A 20,562-nucleotide genomic window follows, 5' to 3' on the forward strand; every position below is an offset into this window, starting at 1 on the left:
CACTAATCAGGAAAGAAGCAGCTATTGTTTGCGTTTTTTTAATGTGAACTTCTAAAGACTAACACAATGTGCAGCTGTGTGTTGGAAGATAAACAGGATGCTGGATTGAAGGACTATACGCATACATGATAAAAATGCAACGGTACTGTTAGTACTGGAGATATGTCATTGCATGTACATGTGGATGATACTGGCTAGACAAGAAAGCTATAGTTTGGCTAATAAACTGTCACTTTATAACCTGCTTAGTCCAACTAATTGACCTGAGAACAACTGTGAACTACAACTGCTCTGCAATGATTCCTATCTTCACTGCTCTAAAATCCTTCACTCGCGACACTGTCAAAGGCGCTATATTTGAACCAGGAAAATATTTTTGCCATAGTGGTTTTAAATGAATAATGATGGAAGCTTTGGCTTCCCCTAAAAAGCAGAAAGTCCCAAGTCCGCAATTATAAACATGACCGCTAACTAGAAAAGTACCTAAAGGCAATGAAGTAATAGTATGGAGTTTAGAGGGAGAATAAAAAAAGTCACTCCTTAATATTTTCCCCAACATTTTATCCATAAAGCAACTCTGAGGGAAGAATAAGAACACATATCTTCATTTTTCCTCCAGTACTTTAGTCTATTCCCTCCCTTTCCTCTCTAAAATAACCTGATGCTCTTGGGACAGCTCCAGCTATAGGCTAGAGGAAGCAACTGGCAAAAAGAGCAAAATCTTCAGGAAGTGCTAGATACAGTGCAGATGCCTGTTTTCCCTACAGCTGAATCTTGAAAACCTGAGCTTGCCACTGGTACCACCCTAGACTGTTGTACAGGAGCAAGCTGAGGGTAGAACCTCACCCTCAGCTTGGCCTTCCCAAGCAAGCCCATCTCATGGCCATCCTCAGGAGACGTAATTCTGCTCTGTCTGTCCAGCTGAGAAATCTTGAACTGGCTTTGGATGTCCAAAGTAATACCTAATCAGGAACCCGGTTGGCAAGGTACTCCAACAGGAAAAAATACTTCAGCTTTTCTTGAAAATGTTGTTTATATGAATCAAAATATTTTGTTTAAATACTTTATTATGTTTAAAACACTTTTGCTTAAGCTTTGCAAATGGACTTGCATGAGAAGCCTGCTTTTGAAAAATTTTATATTTAACAAAACTTTCAGATGTGACATGCAGCAAGCATATGTAATATAATCCCTATGAAATGGAAAAACCAGACTGACTCACATTGTTTGGTAGTATAAGGAACAATCACTTTCAATCAATTTCACACATTCTGTCTGAAGGTATGTTTGGCCCTGGCAGTCTATCAGTTGTACAATAAAATTTTCATAGCTTTGACATAAATACGTCCACTAAAGAGAGGCTTTTTATTTGAGAAGCGGCTTTCTTAAATGATTTGAGTATCTGAAACATAAAGCTGTCATTTGCAGGAGGTTTTATTATGGTAAGGACTGCCAGAAGTAATTGGCTCTTACAGCAGGAAGTTTGGAGCAGCTGAAGGCAGTTCAAAATAACACGGTTATCTAAAGCAATTTGTTTTTTCCTTCCTCGCTTTAACAGAAACTTCACAGTAAGACAGACCTGTAGTTCAGCACTTTAAATTTTAGATAACACCTCTTTAAGAACATTTCAAATATACTCATAAGTAATATAACATTGTTACACTTACTAAAAAAACCAAAAGCTTTCTCATAAAGCAGCTGCTTGGTTCACCTTTGGCTAGATGTTTGTCCTGATGATCTAGGACAAAAAAAGGAAAGCTTCTGTGCACATTAAAAGGAATGAAGCCTCTAAGTTTTATGTATAAGAGTTCCCTGATGTTTTAGGTAGTGTTCTACAGTTTTACAGATACTAACATAGCTTTAGGATTTGTGAGCAACATCTAAATTCCCATTGGACAATACTTAAGACTTCCCAGGAAATCCGGCAGACTAAACAAACTCATGCAGTCTTGTCTTCCTGACTTTCAAAGAGACAAGAATAATCTAAAGGTAAATATGGACTGAACTCTCGCCTAAGCATGTGTGACACATAAATTCTAGTAGAGACAATTTAGAAGTCCATGTAACACTATTCAGCATTTTCATTAAAAACTTTCATTTTGTATGTATATTCAGCAATGACAATGGCTAGAGAAAGGACAATAGTAAAAGCTGCTTGCTATAGAAATCTACAGTGCAAAAACTGTTTCAGTCTCTCACAGCAACTCTTCCACTTAACATCAAAGGGGAAAACCAGGATGAAAGTTCAGATCTACCCACAACAGGAAAGAAAACTGAATGAACATTGTTCCCTTGAAGGGACACCAAAATACTAACAAGCCAAATAAAGCAACTACTTAATCATAGATGAGAGAAGCAGCTAGTTCAATATTAATATGAGAATGGACAATAAAATATGCAGTGCTGTTTTCTCACTTTTATTAAATGACATTTTCCATTAAATAGCAGAAAGGTGACTATTTTGCTATGAAGCCACATAAGAAGTCAATATAATGTAGCATGAAAATTCTACATTTTTAAGTTTCTCTTGGCAAAAAAAGAGGCAACAAAACTACTTATATTGGAATATTTATGTGCGGAATTGTGAAATACCTTAGAAACCATCTTAAGGGTCTTTGAAGCATTCTTATTTAAAGCATTGTATGTTTGCTTACCTATTCAATGATGGCAGAAGTGAAAGCAATGCCAAAGCAGAAAGTTTTCTTCTTTCTGGCTGAGTGATGTTATCCATCCGATCAACCCACATTTCAATTATGTTACCAAGAATTTGGTCCAACTGCAATGGGAAACAGAACATTCCTTTTCATAAGTACTTCAGCATATTTAGAAAATAATTTATTTTTATTTTTCTACCAACTGAATACATTATTCATCTGGAAAAGATACCATACAGTTATGTATACCTGACAGAAGTAGCAAGCAACAGGTGTTTGTTAAATTTTCTATGACAGTGCTTCTAGACCCTGAACAACCTCACCATTAATTAGAACCTAGAAGTTAGAAATGCATTTAATTCATGGACAGAGAACTAATTCAGAACTGTGAATTACCCAAACAGTTTTCCTGTAACTGTCTAATACATAGAAAGCATGTGAACTTACTCTGTTTTACTTTCACTGGTGACAAGTAAAAAAAGAAGACTTGTCTTCACCTGTTTGAAACCTCTACTATACCTAAGAAAATTACTAAAATTTCACTTAAAGACATAGTAGAACACTTGTAGCAGAACACTACTGAACCTGATACGCCCAGGAACTCAGAGAATGATTAGAACATTATCCCTGGTGCAAGACCCATCAAGATGGCACAAGGAAAGAAACACCCTGCAATACCATGCAAACTAATGGGGTTTATCTGGCTTATTGTGGGATGCAGCGGGAAGAGAATTTAGAGATTGTATAAAACTTCTAATGGGATGTTTTAGGGTAGTTGTGAGAACATGAAGTAGGGGAAAAGGCCCCTTTCCAAGGTGGACTGGGGAGAAAAAAGCATGGAAAACAGAAGGAGAAGTTCTTTCAGGTCAAAAGAATGCAAGACTTCCACATGCAATCCAGCTGAAACACCAAGAAAAAAATCCTTACCTCCTGACCCAATTCACAAGCCACCTGATTCAGAAGTAATGAAAAAAACCTTGCATTTTGTAGTAGAACTCTACCCATGATCCCCAGATAAGTAGACATTACCACTGGATATCTCTGAAACAAAAGTAAACCACGAGGGCTTAGTTTAATTAAGAGAAAAATACTTAACATATAGAGCAGAAATACATGGAAAATACTTGCATGCATCCTTTATGTATTTTATTAAATTTGAAATTACAGGTTGTAATTTAAAAGCCTCTAAGAACACAAGACAGAGTGAGCAATCATTACCAGAGTTTCTCGATTCTTACAATAGGAAAACTATGGAAATCTCAAAGTCAGTTTCCTCCAAACAGCCCAGACAACTTGCAAGGTGATTTTACTTTAAATTTAAAAATCTGCATCTTAAGGAATAAACAGTATATTGTACTGTTAAAAAATTACTTTCAAAATTGATTATGGTTTAAAATTACTATTTACAATTTTAGTAACATTAAGAAGTGCTTAGTATTTTTGAAGTTGTTACTTATTTCACTGAAACTATAATACCTTTGCCAATAACTTGCAAGTGTCTCAAAATTAACTGGATACAGTAATAAACTCATTAGTTTACTATCCTTTGTTATTACTTTTAATTTTCAAATAAGCTACAGATTTCTTTGTATTAAATTCAGCATCTAACAATTTAACAGTATGTATTTTGTAGAATTGCCTACTTGAAAAACAAAATGCCAACATTTACCCTAGAACGTTAACACAGATTAATACCTTTTTGAATAGGGAGCAATGAATTTGTTACAGACTTGAATCAGAAGACTTTTTAATAATCCACTCTCCAGTTTTGTGTCTTCTTAAACTGCAGACTGTTCAAACAGTCTTTTTTGTGTTCTGTACAGCAAAAAGTACATTGCTAAGCAATACTACTTGACTTAATCTTGGAAATACCTTATTTAACTGAATAATAATGGGAGTCAAATATTGATATCTGAAAGTCTTCAGCTCTGAAAAAAGCAAAGGTTTTGATCAAAAAAATCAAAAGTGTAGAGAATTCAACCCACTGATTCTGCTGATTAACGTATTTTTTTCTCTGCTAGCGCTGCAAGGTTCAACACAGTTAAAGTATATTTGATCTTACTCCTTTTTATCCAACATGGAGATTTGTAGAAGGCGAAGAGACAAATACGAGAACTTAAGACATGTAAGCAAGCAAAATCTTAAAGCCTTTTCTATCTCACACAAAGCATTTTCACATCCTTCAGCTCTTTATATTAGATAAGTCAATTTGAAAAAAGAGGTCAGTCTTCTCCTTGTCCACTTTTCTCTGGTGCAGGTACACTTAAAAAGGAGTAGTATAAGTGTCTTTAAGAAAAACCCCAACAAAAAACTCCCAACACCTACAAAGGATCTAACTAACCATCAGTGTTAATAGTGTAGGAATGAGAGAATAAAATTTGTGCTGTTTTATTAAAATAAACACTAGATGACAAAATAAGTGATGGATATGTTGCTTTAACTCTTGTGCTACTCTTACTTTTACAGGCTTTTAAAATGGCTGTCAAAGTTCTATCAGATGCTCTTAAAGCAAGAGAAAATGGAACATCAACACAAAAAAAACCTAGGCCAGATTACAGAAGGTACTTTCCTGTTCAAAAGGAAAAGTAGAGAGTAGTTAAAGAGTAACTCTTACCTCCCCATCTATAATCCCCCTGACTATTGATGGCAGAAGGGGTTGAAACATTTGAGGACCCAAAACAGGGTTTACTTTTAGGACATTTTCCACAACCTTAAGAACAAGAGCAAATTAGACAATTAGTAAAGTACATTTTAAAATCTTACCTGAAGCTTTAAAACTACATATACTACTCTATACATAAAGTCCTGGTAGGATATTTACCATTAAATACCAGCAAACACCAGGATTGCTAAAAGCATATTCTAGTGAAGTACTTTGCAAACCTGATCTGCATAACAGACTTGATGAAAACTGACATGCCAAGAGAAACCCACCTAGCCAAGCACCTCCTCCTCATCAGCCTCCTCCTGGCCCCAGCAAAGTTGATGAGGTGGGTTGGAAGGAAGGACCTTGATAAGGCTCCAGGAAAAGCAGCTGGATGACATGGGTTGGCAGGGAGGAATACCAACAGTTTAAGGCTTATTTCCATATCTTTGTCCTGTCACTTTTTTGAAGATTAGGACCTACCACCTCTTTGCAGAGAATCAAGTAACCACAAGTGCTCTCAGATGTGATACTCCTGATACCCTCTCTGGTTCCCAGTTTTTACATTCTTTACCCTTTGCTTCTCAGCTCTTCTTTTCCCCCATGGGCTGTTCCATGAAGTAATTTTTTTTCCATGTTCTTCAGGCTTTCTTTCACCCAGCTGTTTGGGCTCCCCCCTTGTACCAAGATGAAGAGGGGGAGAGGCTGTAAGAATAATGGACTAATACCTGTTCACTCCTACAGGTAAGTAAAAGAGACCACACATCTATACACTGATGTGTATAAAGCATATAAAGATACCATAAAGGTACCTCCCTTAAACACTCTTCTCAGTTTCCACCTACTTTCAGCTCAGAGGGACTTTCACAAGGAACTACTGTTCTGTGCTCTTCTCCAGTCTCCCCTAAATCATTTTTTTCTTTTTGATCTTTATTCCTACTGGCTTCATTTAATGCCACCTACTTCTTGCCTTGAGACAGATGTTCAGCAGTTAACCCCTTTCAATGCCTCCCAATTTTGTAGACCTTTAATATACTGTTATATAGATGTTAACATAACTTTTCCCTCGCTCATCCTTTCCAGGTACCGGAAGTTCTTGCTAACTCATTTGTCCTTGTACAGAGTCTTTTCAAACCTTATACTGTCTGTCTTAGATAATTAGACAATCAAGTCACATCAAGCCTCAGCAATCTTGCAATAAATCATCTTATCAGTGCAAATTAGTGTTTTTCAACCTTATCAATTTATTTACTGTTCTAATATTTATTTTCAATCCAGCCAAAACTGTTTGTAGGAAAATATTTCAGAGAACACTCCTGGGTGTTTCTGTTCCCAATATTTATCTTAGGGTTTTTTTGTTTAACAAGTCAGCATAGTGACGCCTGACATTTCCTTTTTGTAAAAATACTTGCATGGATTATAGCTCAGTTACCCCTCTGGATGCAAGTAGGGATACTAGGAAGGTGTATACTAGGAAAGTATACTGGACAAATCTTGTGGCTAATGCAAGGCCACACTGGGAGCCAAATGGATCAATAATACTATATTAGCAGCATCATTCCACTTTAGAGATCTGATTAAAAGCTGCTGCATCAAACATTTGCCCAACTATAGACTCTAAATAATAGTATTGATAGAGAGGAACTGACATGTTAAATTCCAGAACTAGAGACCTTAAGCTCCTCACAGCAGGAACTACAAATGGGGAGGACTATCAACTTCTCCTGTTGTCCTGGGATTCCACAAGCAGTTGTGCTACCCGCCAAAGAGGTAGGTGGGATCTAATTTTTTTCCTCCATTGTGTTTATAATGAACTGAATTCAAGTCCGAATTTTACAAACAACAGAGTTTCCAGTCAGTGCAGCCAATGGAAACATAACTAATAACACACTACAGTTACTACTCAAGTATCTTTCAGTGCATACTCCAACTTAATTTCCTGAAATTCTTCAAAAGGCCCATTTAAAGTATCATGCTTAATATTTTAAAAGCTTATGAATCTCATACCATCTCTTTCATAATACCATTTGAAGTTTATGTGAAAACAGTTTCTTAGTACTTTGAAAGTACTGTACTTTGAAAAACTCTACTTAAGCAGTTGTTGCCATTACAATAGCAACTTATGCCAAAAGCAAAGACTCTTTGAACACTATGTCATAGTACAAGTGCAAGTACACTACACAAAGGACTGTGATAGAGAGCACATACATCCAACATTCAATAAAGATTGAACCTATTAGGTTCCAGCAGTCATACAGAAATGCAGAAAAAATAGAAAGTGAACCTTGATAATTTGGTGCTTATTTTATCATAAAACCACCTTAACAGTTTTTACAATAACACACATACATATGCAGACTTACTACTTAACCCTTATCTTGCCAATTTTTCAAATGTGCCATTACAAAAATTGAACTATGATTATTTTTCTTACTGGTATTGAATACTGACGAGGAAAACTAATATTAAAAGAATTAGTAGATATACCATTATTAATATTTGTATTAGCAAAGGGATCAATACTGCTTGATAGGGTACAGACAAAACTCAGATTTGGATGGCTAGATAGAGCAATTAGATAATTATCTTTGCACATTTTTATTAGGAACACTCCAAATGAACACAGATTAACACACAAGTAGGATTATGATTTTACAGTTGAATCATTTCTTAATGTTGCATTTTTGTCCGAACGATGAAATTTTTTCTGAATTCTGAACCAAGCTGAAAACTGATTTAGGACAACTCTTAAAACTCATTAATGAGATTGATTTTGCCCTTTTATTTTTCAATTAGAAGTGTAAGTATCTTCTGTTTTATACTGTGGTACTCTTCTCCATTCTAAAATTCAATTAGAAATAAACAACTTTGATTAGCTTTCTACAACTTTCATGAGTCCACTGATAGACAAAGATTAAATCAAGTTACTTTCACCCAAGCCCCTTGTTTTGCAACTCAGTGGTCTTGAGATTTTCTATACATAGCATTATCGTCGCAATGCAGTGACTGGTCATCTGGCTGTTTAAGTGTGCTATTGCCAGGCTGTAGAACAAACTATTTTCATGAAGATCCAAGCCCTCACTAACCACCTTTCTCTAGTAATCTAGAAAATAATCATATGAGAAAGATATCAGGGACTCTTAATCTAAATCTATCTATTACAAAGAGGACTCAAACTAGCTTAGAACTGATTTAGCTACAACACTTTGGAATCACATGAAGTAATGAAAGCACTGCAGAGAGGGTACAGGAAGAGTGTGTTAGGTAATTATCTCTCAGGGTGCTCTATTTAAGGCTATACTAACATTCTTTTGGGAAAAGTAGCATTTTAAAAAAATACATGTGTGTATATACACACTCTCTATACACACACACACTTTAAATATGTAGTTTGAAACACCACTGACTCCAATGTCAATGTGTGCTAAATAAGCTGGTTTTTTCTACATGTTCTACATTCATCATTCTTGAAAATATTACTCTAACCTGACAAAACACTAGCAAAAATAATAGATGGACAGAGCTGAATATCCAGGTATAATTTTCATTACGCTCTACCTTTAAAACTTGAACTTGACCTTCAGTAGTTATGTCCTTCAAAAGTTCACAAAATGACTGGCATAAGTCAGCAGCATACATCTGAAATGAAATGAAGAAGGTATTATGCAAACACATTTTGTATCTATGTATATATTTCAAAACACAACACATGAGGGACTATATATGTCCAAAGACACATCTTCTCTTCAAAGATCATATCTGCTAAAAATGCTCATCTTTCCTGAACTAATTAAAATCTAATCTAAGCATTTTGTTGATTTTTTAACTTTGCTGGTTTTTTAAACAATCAGTCTCAATGAATTTTCTAATGAAGATGTGAGAACAAAGTATATTATCTGTAGTTCATTTTTTGCTAGAATTTATGATCATAATTTTAATCTGGTAGGATAATTAGAGTAACTATTACTACCCTGCATAGGACCTTTTCAGGTACCAGAGTACTAAATCAATCCACAAAATTTTAATTCTAAATAATAATCTTTCTCAAATCTGATTTGATTGAGTGTCCACCATGTGCCCTAAAAAGCTAACATTAGAACAATACGCTTGTATACACATAAATAAGAGTATAAATGTTTGTGTGTACAAAGTTTTCCAACATGAGAGAAAAAATAGTTTGCCAGTAGGGAACTAAGGTGCTAATATGAATATATAATGGTAACATACCTGTAAAAATTCAGATGATGATAAGAAAATATAAGCATTGATGATCTTAAAGAAATTTTTGAGGTTTTCTGAACTCAGGTCTGGAAAAAAAGAAGTCACAATTCAGAACCTCATCACCAAACTGAAGTACAACTAAAACGATTTACTTCTAAAAGTCTTTTTCCTCACACAGCTTTTAAGTGCCAGATGCCTACAAATAGAAAAAAAGTTATTTTAAATGCAGCACCATTCAGGTTCTGTCTCCCTGCCAGAGACAATAACAAAAGAGGGACGATAACAACTTTCATGTTCTCAAATGGAAGCACAAGAAATCCTATGACCTCAAAAGCCAATGCTAAAAAAATAAGTCAACTTTTAGATGTGATAGCGGACTAAGAAGATATTGAAGATAGAACAAATGAAACACATACTTAAGAGACCTGCAATTACTGATAAATGATTTATCTCACATTTGAGTCAGTAAATGCTGGGTAGAAAGAGTGAAATAAAGATTGGAGCTCTGCTCTTCTGACCCAGGTACCACATCAAATGACACTGAGCTTTTGGACTGAAATATGCTGAGCTCTAGCCCATACCTTGAGTATTTCAGGAAGGAAAGCATATCCATTAAGGAGACAGATACACACAGAAGATGGTATACAGCAACAGTTTGAAGAGAGAAAAAAGACATGTCCTCAGGCAGTACCTGTAAGACTGTTTTAAAAAACAATCACCCCAGAACATCTATAAACACAATTCATAGCAAAACAAAAAGGTTTCAAAGTTTCACATGGAGGATGATACTAGTGCAGAAAGCCAACAGCCTGTTGTGTGAAAACAAAACAAAGGACCAAAAATCCCTCAAAGGAATTGCTAAATTTTCTTAAAAGCGGTTTGGGAGACAGACTATTCTTGGTACAGTAAGTGGACTTCTGCTCCACCACCTTTAATTAATATTCCAATAAAATCATCATGGAAAGCCAACAGGAAAATACTTTTATGTAAGCTTTAAATAAAATTCCTCACCAGATTAAACTAACACCAGCAGCTGCCTAAGAGCTGGTATGTCTTCCATAGCTTACATGAACACAGCCTGTATGAAAGTGTGGCTTACACCTAGATATGCTTATATACAAAAAAATTCCACAAAAAATATCACATGACAGAAACTATGGCTGGTTTTCCATTATAACATCTGAAAAGTTCTGGGGAGTTTTAGCAGTTTCTCTTCTTTTCCCTCCCATCAGACAGAACGCTAATGCTCCTGTTACCTGACATGGCCATCAGACAGCTTTGAATGCATGACTGCTTTCATATCTCAGTGCTTGAAAGGTTATCACTTATTTTGAATATTAACATATCTTGACTTGCAAAGATTATTTTTCACCTATCCATCCAATATCCTCATCAAAAGATTCCAAATGCATCTATAAATTACCTTTAGTAGCATATTACTAGTGTTACACATTTCTTGAAGTTACTGCATTCTCCTTAGAGGTCTGCAGGTTTTTTTCTTCTTACTGGATACAACCATATTTTAAGTTTCAGACCCTGATGCAGTAGACAAATTGTAAAGAAATGGTCACATAAACATGAAGGGCTATCAAGCTTTCTATAACTTTCCATTCTGTGAATCTGTGATAACTGATACAAAGGTAATAAAGCATGAGTAGCAAAAATGCAAGAAGTAACTTATCTGAGGCCAGAAGGAAAAAAACAGGTAAGATAGATGTCATGGAAACGACAGACATTCAGTCACTCATCTGTGCCTAAAGCTCAATGTTTAGTAAAAACATTTTTCTAGAAAGACACTACCTTCAACTGATTATATTTAAAAACCAATTATGCATCAATTCTCTTGCCACATTTTCCTGTATCAAACATATCTTTTTCTGAATTAACTAGTACGCTTTTTTGGGTTTTCTTGGGGATCAGAGTAATTATTCCAGTAACCTGCTTTTTGCCATTACCTTTAGAAGTACAGCACAGGCACATTAAATCTGATGCTTCTTGAAACAGTTATGTCTTGACTTTGACCATATTTGCAATCTGAAATTGTATCAGCTTCAGCTGTCATTTTAAGCAGTCACTTTGCAGAAATGCATCCACTCTCAGAGAATTGATGTATTCCTCCATTCCACATTATTCAATCTGCTGCACTGAGAAATGGACTAAAGAGCCTCTGCAACCCCTTCTGTAGGGCAATTATATTCCAACAGAATTTAAACATTAGCAGCAGTGCTGATGTGAAAACCAAATATGATAATTATGCTAGGAACGATTACTGTACGTCAGTGATAGCACCACAGTCTTTGAAGGAATCTCAGTTATGCAAGTGAAATTGAGCCTTCATATCAAATGCAACATTCTGCTCCTGTATTTTTAAGATTTAAGGATAGCATTGTTTACTTTAAAAGGCAAATCTAATTGATTTGTACAACTCTGACATCCAGCTCCAACAGCAGTAGTATCCTGAAATGGTTATGAAAAGCTCTTTCAAAAAGGACCAATACATCTGGAAAGGAACAACTACATGATACTTTCAGATTAGTTAAAAAAGAAAACTCAAAAACATTTCTGTATTTTTCCCCTTTCAGTTGACTTAAAAATTAAAGAGATGTCATTGCACTGACATAAACCTATGGTGACATATGGCACAGGCCTGTGATATGGCCATGGCAAAGGCATGTTCAAATAATGAAAAACCTAGTATCAATGAATGAATCTCAAAAATTTAACTAAATCTCAAACCAATTTTTTATACATCACACATTGGAATGGCTTGCCAACAGATAAGCATGTTTTAAAAAAATCTCCTAAAAGATGCAGGAAAACCAATGGCAAGCAATTACTTCTCTAGGCTGTAAATTTAAGTTAGGAATGAAAGTCAAAGAACACTGAAGGTATATTCTTGTCAATAAGACAATCGGCTCCAGCAGAGAAAGCAGGAGAGGAGGTAGCATAGAGGCCTTCAAAGTTCAGGTTTTTAAGGTATTACTGGTGGGCCAGGAAGCAGTGACAGACAAGTGCTTGTCCAGTACATAGTCTTGGCAAGCATCTTAAGAGCACTTAAAAAAACCTGTGCAACAGATTATATATTCATTTGCAGTCATCTAAATATGTTTTCACCAACAGGAAAAAAACCCACAGCAACACCTTTCTATTAAGTGATATCCATAGCACACTTCAAAAACTCCCAGACATAATTTGCACACAGTATATCTCACCCAGTTTTATACCACTTTGCTGAAGAAAATGTTCTGTTATAATACAGAAATCATAAATCAAGTTTGTACTTTGATGGTTAAGCTAAACTCCCAAATCCAATGGGAAACACTAGACGCTCAAATAGCTCTTAAAGGTTCTGAATCAGAACTAGCAATCTATCACTGCACACCTCCAGTATCTTCTGAAAAAATATTGTGTACAGTCACAACCAAGTCCCACAGGACCTTGCCCACAAAGGTCATTAACACAAAGCAAAAGCTACAACACAGTGAATAACCAACAACCTGAATAATACACAATCCAGCTTGTCCATACCTCCTTAAACATAACCAAACTGTCTACTTTTATATAAAGGTTATCAATATTATTTTCTACAATCCCTTTAGGTCTGCGTTATCAAAGCTGCACTGTATCTATTAACATACACTGTTCAATTACCACAGAAATTTATCCCCTATTATTGTATATGAATACCTCTAAGAAGTAACACTTATGCAAGATAAAATAATGCTTAAAAATGATATAATTTGGCTATGAAGATAATTAAACATCTTCTCTCCCTCTCTAGTTTGATGACTTCTTGCCACATCTGTTTCCTCCTCTTCAGCAGGACAGTCTGCTATATACCTCTAATGTCCAAAAATCTCATATATGAACTTCTTCTCTCCCTCCCTTCCAGCTCTTAGTTCAATAATGTTAACCTCTAATAGGACACTTTTTCTGAAGGACTTAAATGCTGATGGAGCAGTTAAACACACCAGAAAAATAGTTATATTACCTGTGTATTAAGAGTCATTCCATTCAGTAAGAATAAATTCAGAAACTAAAGGTCAGGAGGTTCATATTCCTTACACTGTATTTTCAACAAAATAATTTTCTGGAGCACCCTGTTGCTAGTTGTCCACCCTGCTCCAGAAGACATAAGCAAGGCAGTCATTTATTCAGAACTTCCCTTCACCATATCTGCCCTTTGGCTTCCACTTTGATAACTTAAGACTGAACTGAGAACCAGTCTCAGAGAGATTTTCTGTTTTGCCTTATCTCAGACAGTTAAGGCACACAAGACTTCGCAATTTTGAAACTTTAAATTTGAAGAACTCAAAATTTGAATGGATCTCTGCATTTGTCCAACTGAAAATGGCAGACTTTCCAGTTAAAACACCTTGTCCTGACAACTATGTCACTGTGGTGAGGATAGGAAGCATTTGTTCTTAAGTGCTGGAACTTTCAGGCAAATACTGCCTCTTGTATACAGGAGAAACTGTACTACAGAACTAAGACTGAACGATTAATTAACTTGCACAGTTAATCTTCATTGATCAATACATTTTCCTCTGCAAGTGACTGCAGCTTAAAATGTGCTGTTGCACTGGATTTAAGCGAAGCAACCTTTCTTCAAGTATACTGAATGAATGAAGTAGGCTGCCTGAGGTGTACTGGATGGCAGTATTGTACTGTTTTTATAACTACCAAGTTTTATAATAAGGTTAGCACTAATCCAAGATTCAAGTTCTATTTCAACATCACAGTGCCATGGCCATGTCATGTGGAGGCTGTCCAGCTAGATTCTCCTGATGTAAACAGAAGGGAATTGCAGGCAAAGAGCATCCCAGAATGGCTTCCACCTTCTGGCAAAATGCGCATCATTTTGGCCTACAGCAATCAAAATTTTTGACTGAAATGACACTCCAGTTTCTCAGAAAAATGCTCAGGAAGTAAAGTAGTATCAGAAGTCCGTATGAGGAAATCCAACTATGATTACATATCAGCTGCTGGTTTTGCCACTCACCCCCATCCCTGATTTAAAAAAAAAACCAAAAAAAAAAAGAACCAGAACAATTTGACATAAGTGTGGTTGAAGCCTCACCTTAAGGAAAACCTACACCTAGCTTAACTGTACTACTTGCTCTACCAGCATCATACAGCAGCTTCCATTTTTCAGAACAAGAAACATTCTCTTGAGGATTCATTTTTTCCAAAGGAGTGCATCACTATTCTCCAGGATTAATTCACAAAATAAGGAAATTTCTACAAGTGTAGAATATTCCTAATACCTCCACCTTTTGTTAGAAGAGTATCCTGGTTTCAGCTTGGATAGAGTTAACTGTCTTCCTAGTAGCTAGTAGAGGGCTATGGTTTTGAGTTTGGTGCAAGAAGAATGTTGATAACACACTGATGTTTTCAGTTGTTGCTAAGTAATGTTTAGACTAAAGTCAAGCATTTTTCAGCTTCTCTTGCCCAGCCAGCAAGAAGGCTGGAGGGGCACAAGAAGTTGGAAGGGGACACAGCCAGGGCAGCTGACCCAAACTGGCCAAAGGGGTATTCCATACCATGTGATGTCATGTCTAGTATATAAACTGGAGGGAGTGGGGGGGATCGCCGCTCGGGGACTAACTGGGCGTTGATCAATTGACTAACTGGGTGGTGAGCAATTGCACTGTGCATCACTTGTATATTCCAATCCTTTTATTATTACTGTTGTCATTTTGTTAGTGTTATCATTATCATTATTAGTTTCTTCTTTTCTGTTCTATTAAACAGCTCTTAACCCATGAGTTTTACTTCTTTTCCTGATTTTCTCCCCCATCCCACTGGGTGGGTGGGGGAGTGAGTGAGCAGCTGCGTGGTGCTTAGCTGCTGGCTGGGGTTAAACCATGACAGTCCTTTTTGGCACCCAACATGGGGCATGAAGGGTTGAGATAACAACAAACCTGCCCACAGCTTGTTAAAACAAATTTGTTACAAGTATTCATTATATTGGTCTAATAGTTGCTGGTCACGATATTGATTTATGTGTTCGATTTATGTGTTCTTAGAGTTGTTGCTCTCGTTTTTAAAGTTCTGTTATGTATCACCTCACTTGCTGTATGTAGTCCCTGTGCTGCTGCTTACCATCCATGGGAGGTGGATTAAGGTTTTCGCTTTGATGTATTGTGCAACACTGGTTTATGGTATAATAAAGTTATTGGTTGTGGGATTAATCTGGTATTTGCATTCAGCATTGTCACCTCTATACTTCGGGAGCCATCTGTGGGAAACTATTAATAATTACACCATTTACCTTTCCTCCTCGGAGAGCCAATCTATGGGTGGGGTACCCTTCTTCCCTTTTCCCTTCTCCTTCAGTCCAGTTACAATGGCATTTGAGAATTTTGAAAAATTTGAATACCCTTGGGATGTTGAGACCAGCACAGTCCTAGCCCTACTGCTAGGAATTAGCATGCTGCTGAATGCGGTTCAGCTCTTGTTTAAGGTTAAATAACTATTTAAGAAGATCACTCAGAGATCTGTCCCAAGGCTAGATAATTATGACTGGCAGGGTGTGTGGGGTAGTATGGGCAAGTACCTAGAACAGTGGGCGCCTCCAATGGTTTGGAATGTTTTCCAGTTGTTTCCAATGTTTTGGAAATTCACCTCTGAACAAGTGCAGAATCCGGAAGAACTAGTAAAATATTTGGAAAAGGTATGCTGTTGCCCTGGTAGCTCCAGAGAGATACAAATCACCGCAATGTGCTGGGGCCTGGCCCATGCCTATCAAGCCCTGTTCAACACCACTCAGTACCCTGAAGGGGAAGAGAAGGTCTCTGCATCTAACAAGACGACAGGCACTGCAGCTACCCAAACCTCAGCGACAGGCACTGTGATCCCTCCAGCCCCAGCGACAAGCACTGTGGATACCAAAACCTCAGGAAGCGGTACTGCAACTGAACCAGAGGGCCAACATGCACCAGTATCAGTTGCCCCCATACAGAAAAAGAAATATAAAAAAAAATCAGTTCACTTAGTGAAGGATGAAGGTGAACCAGGGTCATCATGGAACAGGAGGAAGAGGCAGAACCAGAGGTAATAACCCGGTCCCTATCCTTGAGTGAGCTGCGGGATATGCAAAAAGATTTTGACTGCCATATAGGTGAGCATATTATCACCTGGCTCCTCCAATGCTGGGACAATGGGGCTAATAGCTTGGAATTAGAAGGTAGGGAAGCCAAGCAGCTGGGATCGCTTGCCACAGAAGGTGGCATTGACAAGGCAATTGGAAAAGGGACACAAGCCATCAGCCTCTGGAGGTGACTCCTATCAACTGTGAAGGAAAGGTACCCATTTAACAAAGATGTTATATGTCAGTCAAGCAAGTGGACCACCATGGAGAGAGGTATCCAATATCTGAGGGAATTAGCCATACTAGAGACAATTCATTATGACCCGGACAACCCACAATTACCCAAAGATCCAGACGAAGTGGATCTTTGCACACAACCCATGTGGCAGAAGTTTGTACGGAGCACACCATCGTCCTATGCCAACTCACTGGCTGGAGTGATGGCAATAATGACCTGGAAAGACAAAGAGGCAACAACAGTGGATGAAGTGGCTTGCCAACTCCGGCAGTACGAAGAAAATCTCTCCTCCTCCCTACAACCTTGCATTTCAGCTATGGAGAAGCTGTCCCAGGACGTCCAGCAAATCAAAGAGGATACATCCTACTCCCCACTTGTAAGGACCAATGTCTCAGCTCTTAGGAGTGAGCATTCCTCTGCCTGAGAGACAGAATAGAGAAGGTACACACCGCGAGGTGCCTTGTGGTTTTACCTATGTGACCATGGAGAGGGCATGAGGAAATGGGATGGAAAACCTACCTCGGTCCTAAATGCACAGGTACGTGAGTTGCAAGGAAAAACCACCACAAAAGGGGATTCTACCAGAAAAAATGCTACTCCAGTTTCCAAACAGAGTAGAAGGGCTGATCTTATTTCTGATCCTCTTGAAGGGACTTCTGAGCCAATTTTACGAGAAGTGAGTACTGGATACTCTGACCAGAATTAGAGGGGCCCTGCCTCCAGCCAGGTGGAGGAAAGGGATGACCGGGTCTATTGGACTGTGTGGATTCGGTGGCCTGGCACGTTAGACCCACAGGAGTATAAGGCTCCAGTAGACACCGGCGCACAGTGTACTCTAATGCCATCAAGTTATAAAGGGGCAGAACCCATTTGTATTTCTGGTGTGACAGGGGGATCCCAAGAGTTAACTCTATTGAAAGCTGAAGTAAGCCTAATTGGGAATGAATGGCATAAACATCCCATTGTGACTGGTCCAGAGGCCCCGTGCATCCTTGGCATAGACTGTCTCAGGGGAGGGTATATTAAGGACCCAAGGGGCTATCAATGGGCTTTGGGTATAGCTGCCTGGGAGACGGAGGGCACTGAACAGCTGTCTACCCTGCCTGGTCTCTCTCAAGACCCTTCAATTGTGGGGTTGCTGAGGGTTGAAGAACAACAGGCGCCAATTGCTACCACAGTGGTGCACCAGCGGCAATATCGCACCAACCGAGGCTGATTCCCATCCATAAGTTGATTTGTTCAACTGGAGAGCCAAGGAGTAATCAGCAAAACTCTCTCACCCTTTAATAAGTCCCATGTGGCCCGTGCAGAAATCTAATGGGGAGTGGAGACTAACAGTTGACTATCGTGGCCTGAATGAAGTTACACCACCACTGAGCGCTGCCATTCCAGATATGCTAGAACTTCAATACGAACTAGAGTCAAAGGCGGCCAAGTGGTACGCCACAACTGACATTGCTAATGCATTTTTCTCCATTCCTTTGGCAGTGGAGTGCCGTCTACAATTTGCTTTTACTTGAAGGGGCATCCAGTACACTTGGAGTCGATTGCCCCAGGGGTGGAAACACAGCCCCACTATTTGCCATAGAGTGATCCAGGCTGCACTGGAAAAAGGTGAAGCTCCGGAACACCTGCAATACATTGATGACATCATCATATGGGGTAACACAGCAGAATAAGTCTTTAAGAAGGGGAAGAAAATAAATGAAATCCTTTTGAAGGCTGGTTTTGCCATAAAAGAAAGTAAGGTCAAAGCACCTGCACAGGAGATCCAGTTCTTAGGAGTAAAATGGCAAGACAGGCGTCGTCAGATCCCTATGGATGTGATCAACAAAATAGCAGCTATGTGTCTGACTAATAAAAAGGAAACACAGGCCTTCTTAGGTGTCGTGAGTTTATGGAGAATGCATATTCCAAATTACAGTCAAATTTTAAGTCCTCTCTACCAAGTGACCCGGAAGAAGAACGATTTTAAATGGGGGCCTGAGCAACGACAAGCCTTTGAACAAATTAAACAGGAGACTGTTCAAGCAGTAGCCCTTGGACCAGTCCGGGCAGGACAAGATGTTAAAAATGTGCTCTGTACTGCAGCTGGGGAGAATGGCCCTACCTGGAGTCTCTGGCAGAAGCACCTAGGGAGGCCCAATGCCGATCCCTGGGCTTTTGGAGTTGGGGATACAGAGGATCCGAGGCCTGCTATACTCCAACGGAAAAAAGAGATACTGGCAGCATATGAAGGATTTCGAGCTGCCTCAAAAGTGGCTGGTACTGAAACACAGCTCCTCTTAGCACCCCTACTGCCAGTGCTGGGCTGGATGTTCAAAGGGAGGGTCTCCTCTACACATCACGCGACTGATGCCACATGGAGTAAGTGGGCCGCACTGATCACACAACGAGCTCACATAGGAAACCCCAGTCGCCCAGGAATTGTGGAAGCGATCATGGACTGGCCAGAAGGCAAAGATTTTGGAATGTCGCCAGAGGAGGAGGTGACACATGCTGAAGAGGCTCCGCTGTATAATATACTGCCAGAAAAGGAGAGGCAATATGCCCTGTTCACTGACGGGTCCTGTCACATTGTGGGAAAACTTCGGAGGTGGAAGGCTGCTGTATGGAGTCCTATATGACAAGTCGCAGAAACTGCTGAAGGAGAAGGTGAATCGAGTCAGTTTGCAGAGGTGAAAGCCATCCAGTTAGCATTAGACATTGCTGAAAGAGAAAAGTGGCCAGTGCTCTATCTCTATACTGACTCATGGATGGTGGCAAATGCCCTGTGGGTGGTGGTTACAGCAATGGAAGAAGAGCAACTGGCACTGCAGAGGTAAACCCATCTGGGCTGCCGCACTGCGGCAAGATATTGCATCCTGGCTAGAGAATCTGGTTGTAAATGTACGTCACGTAGATGCTCATGTACCCAAGAGTCGGGCCACTGAAGAACATCAAAATAACCAACAGGTGGATCAGGCTGCCAAGATTGAAGTGGCTCAGGTGGACCTGGACTGGCAACATAGGGGTGAGCTATTTAAGGCTCGGTGGGCCCATGATACTTCAGGCCATCAGGGAAGAGATGCAACATATAGATGGGCTTGCAGCTGAGGGGTGGACTTGACCATGGACACGATCGCACAGGTTATCCATGAATCTGAAACATGTGCTGCAATTAAGCAAGCCAAGCTGTTAAAGCCCCTGTGGTATGGAGGATGATGGCTGAAATATAAATATGGGGAAGCCTGGCAGATTGACTATATCACACTCCCACAAACTCACCAAGGCAAGTGCTATGTGCTTACAAAGGTGGAAGCAACCACTGGATGGCTGGAAACATATCTCATGCCCCATGCCACCGCCCAGAACACTATCCTGGGCCTTGAAAAACAGGTCTTGTGGCGACATGGCACCCCAGAAAGAATTGAGTCAGACAACAGGACTCATTTCCAAAACAACCTCATAGGCACCTGGGCCAAAGAGCATGTCATGGAGTGGGTGTATCATATGCCCTATCATGCACCAGCCTCTGGGAAAATTGAGCAATAAAATGGACTGTTAAAGACGACATTGAGGGCAATGGGGGGTGGAACCTTCAAACACTGGGATACACATTTAGCAAAAGCCACCTGGTTAGTCAACACCAGAGGATCTGCCAGTGGGGCCTGCCCAGTGAGAACTTTTATGTACTGTAGAAGGGGATAAAGTCCCTGTAGTGCACATAAAA

At 39.0% G+C, this 20,562-nt stretch overlaps 1 protein-coding gene across 4 annotated transcripts in view; it reads right to left on the reverse strand.

Moving 5' to 3' along the window:
• The window catches only part of IPO11 (importin 11), a 112,555-nt gene that overhangs the window by 31,940 nt on the left and 60,053 nt on the right, over positions 1-20,562 (reverse strand). For all 4 annotated transcript variants that reach the window (XM_030004185.2, XM_030004187.2, XM_030004184.2 and 1 more), the window contains 5 exons: positions 9,526-9,605; positions 8,857-8,937; positions 5,269-5,364; positions 3,582-3,695; positions 2,655-2,776 (listed from right to left, as the gene is read on the reverse strand). In XM_030004185.2, the coding sequence (XP_029860045.1) occupies positions 2,655-2,776; positions 3,582-3,695; positions 5,269-5,364; positions 8,857-8,937; positions 9,526-9,605 (493 nt within the window). The remainder of the gene's footprint in view (positions 1-2,654; positions 2,777-3,581; positions 3,696-5,268; positions 5,365-8,856; positions 8,938-9,525; positions 9,606-20,562) is intronic.

The sequence above is a fragment of the Aquila chrysaetos genome, chromosome Z (assembly GCF_900496995.4).
Source record: "Aquila chrysaetos chrysaetos chromosome Z, bAquChr1.4, whole genome shotgun sequence".
Taxonomy (NCBI): domain Eukaryota; kingdom Metazoa; phylum Chordata; class Aves; order Accipitriformes; family Accipitridae; genus Aquila; species Aquila chrysaetos.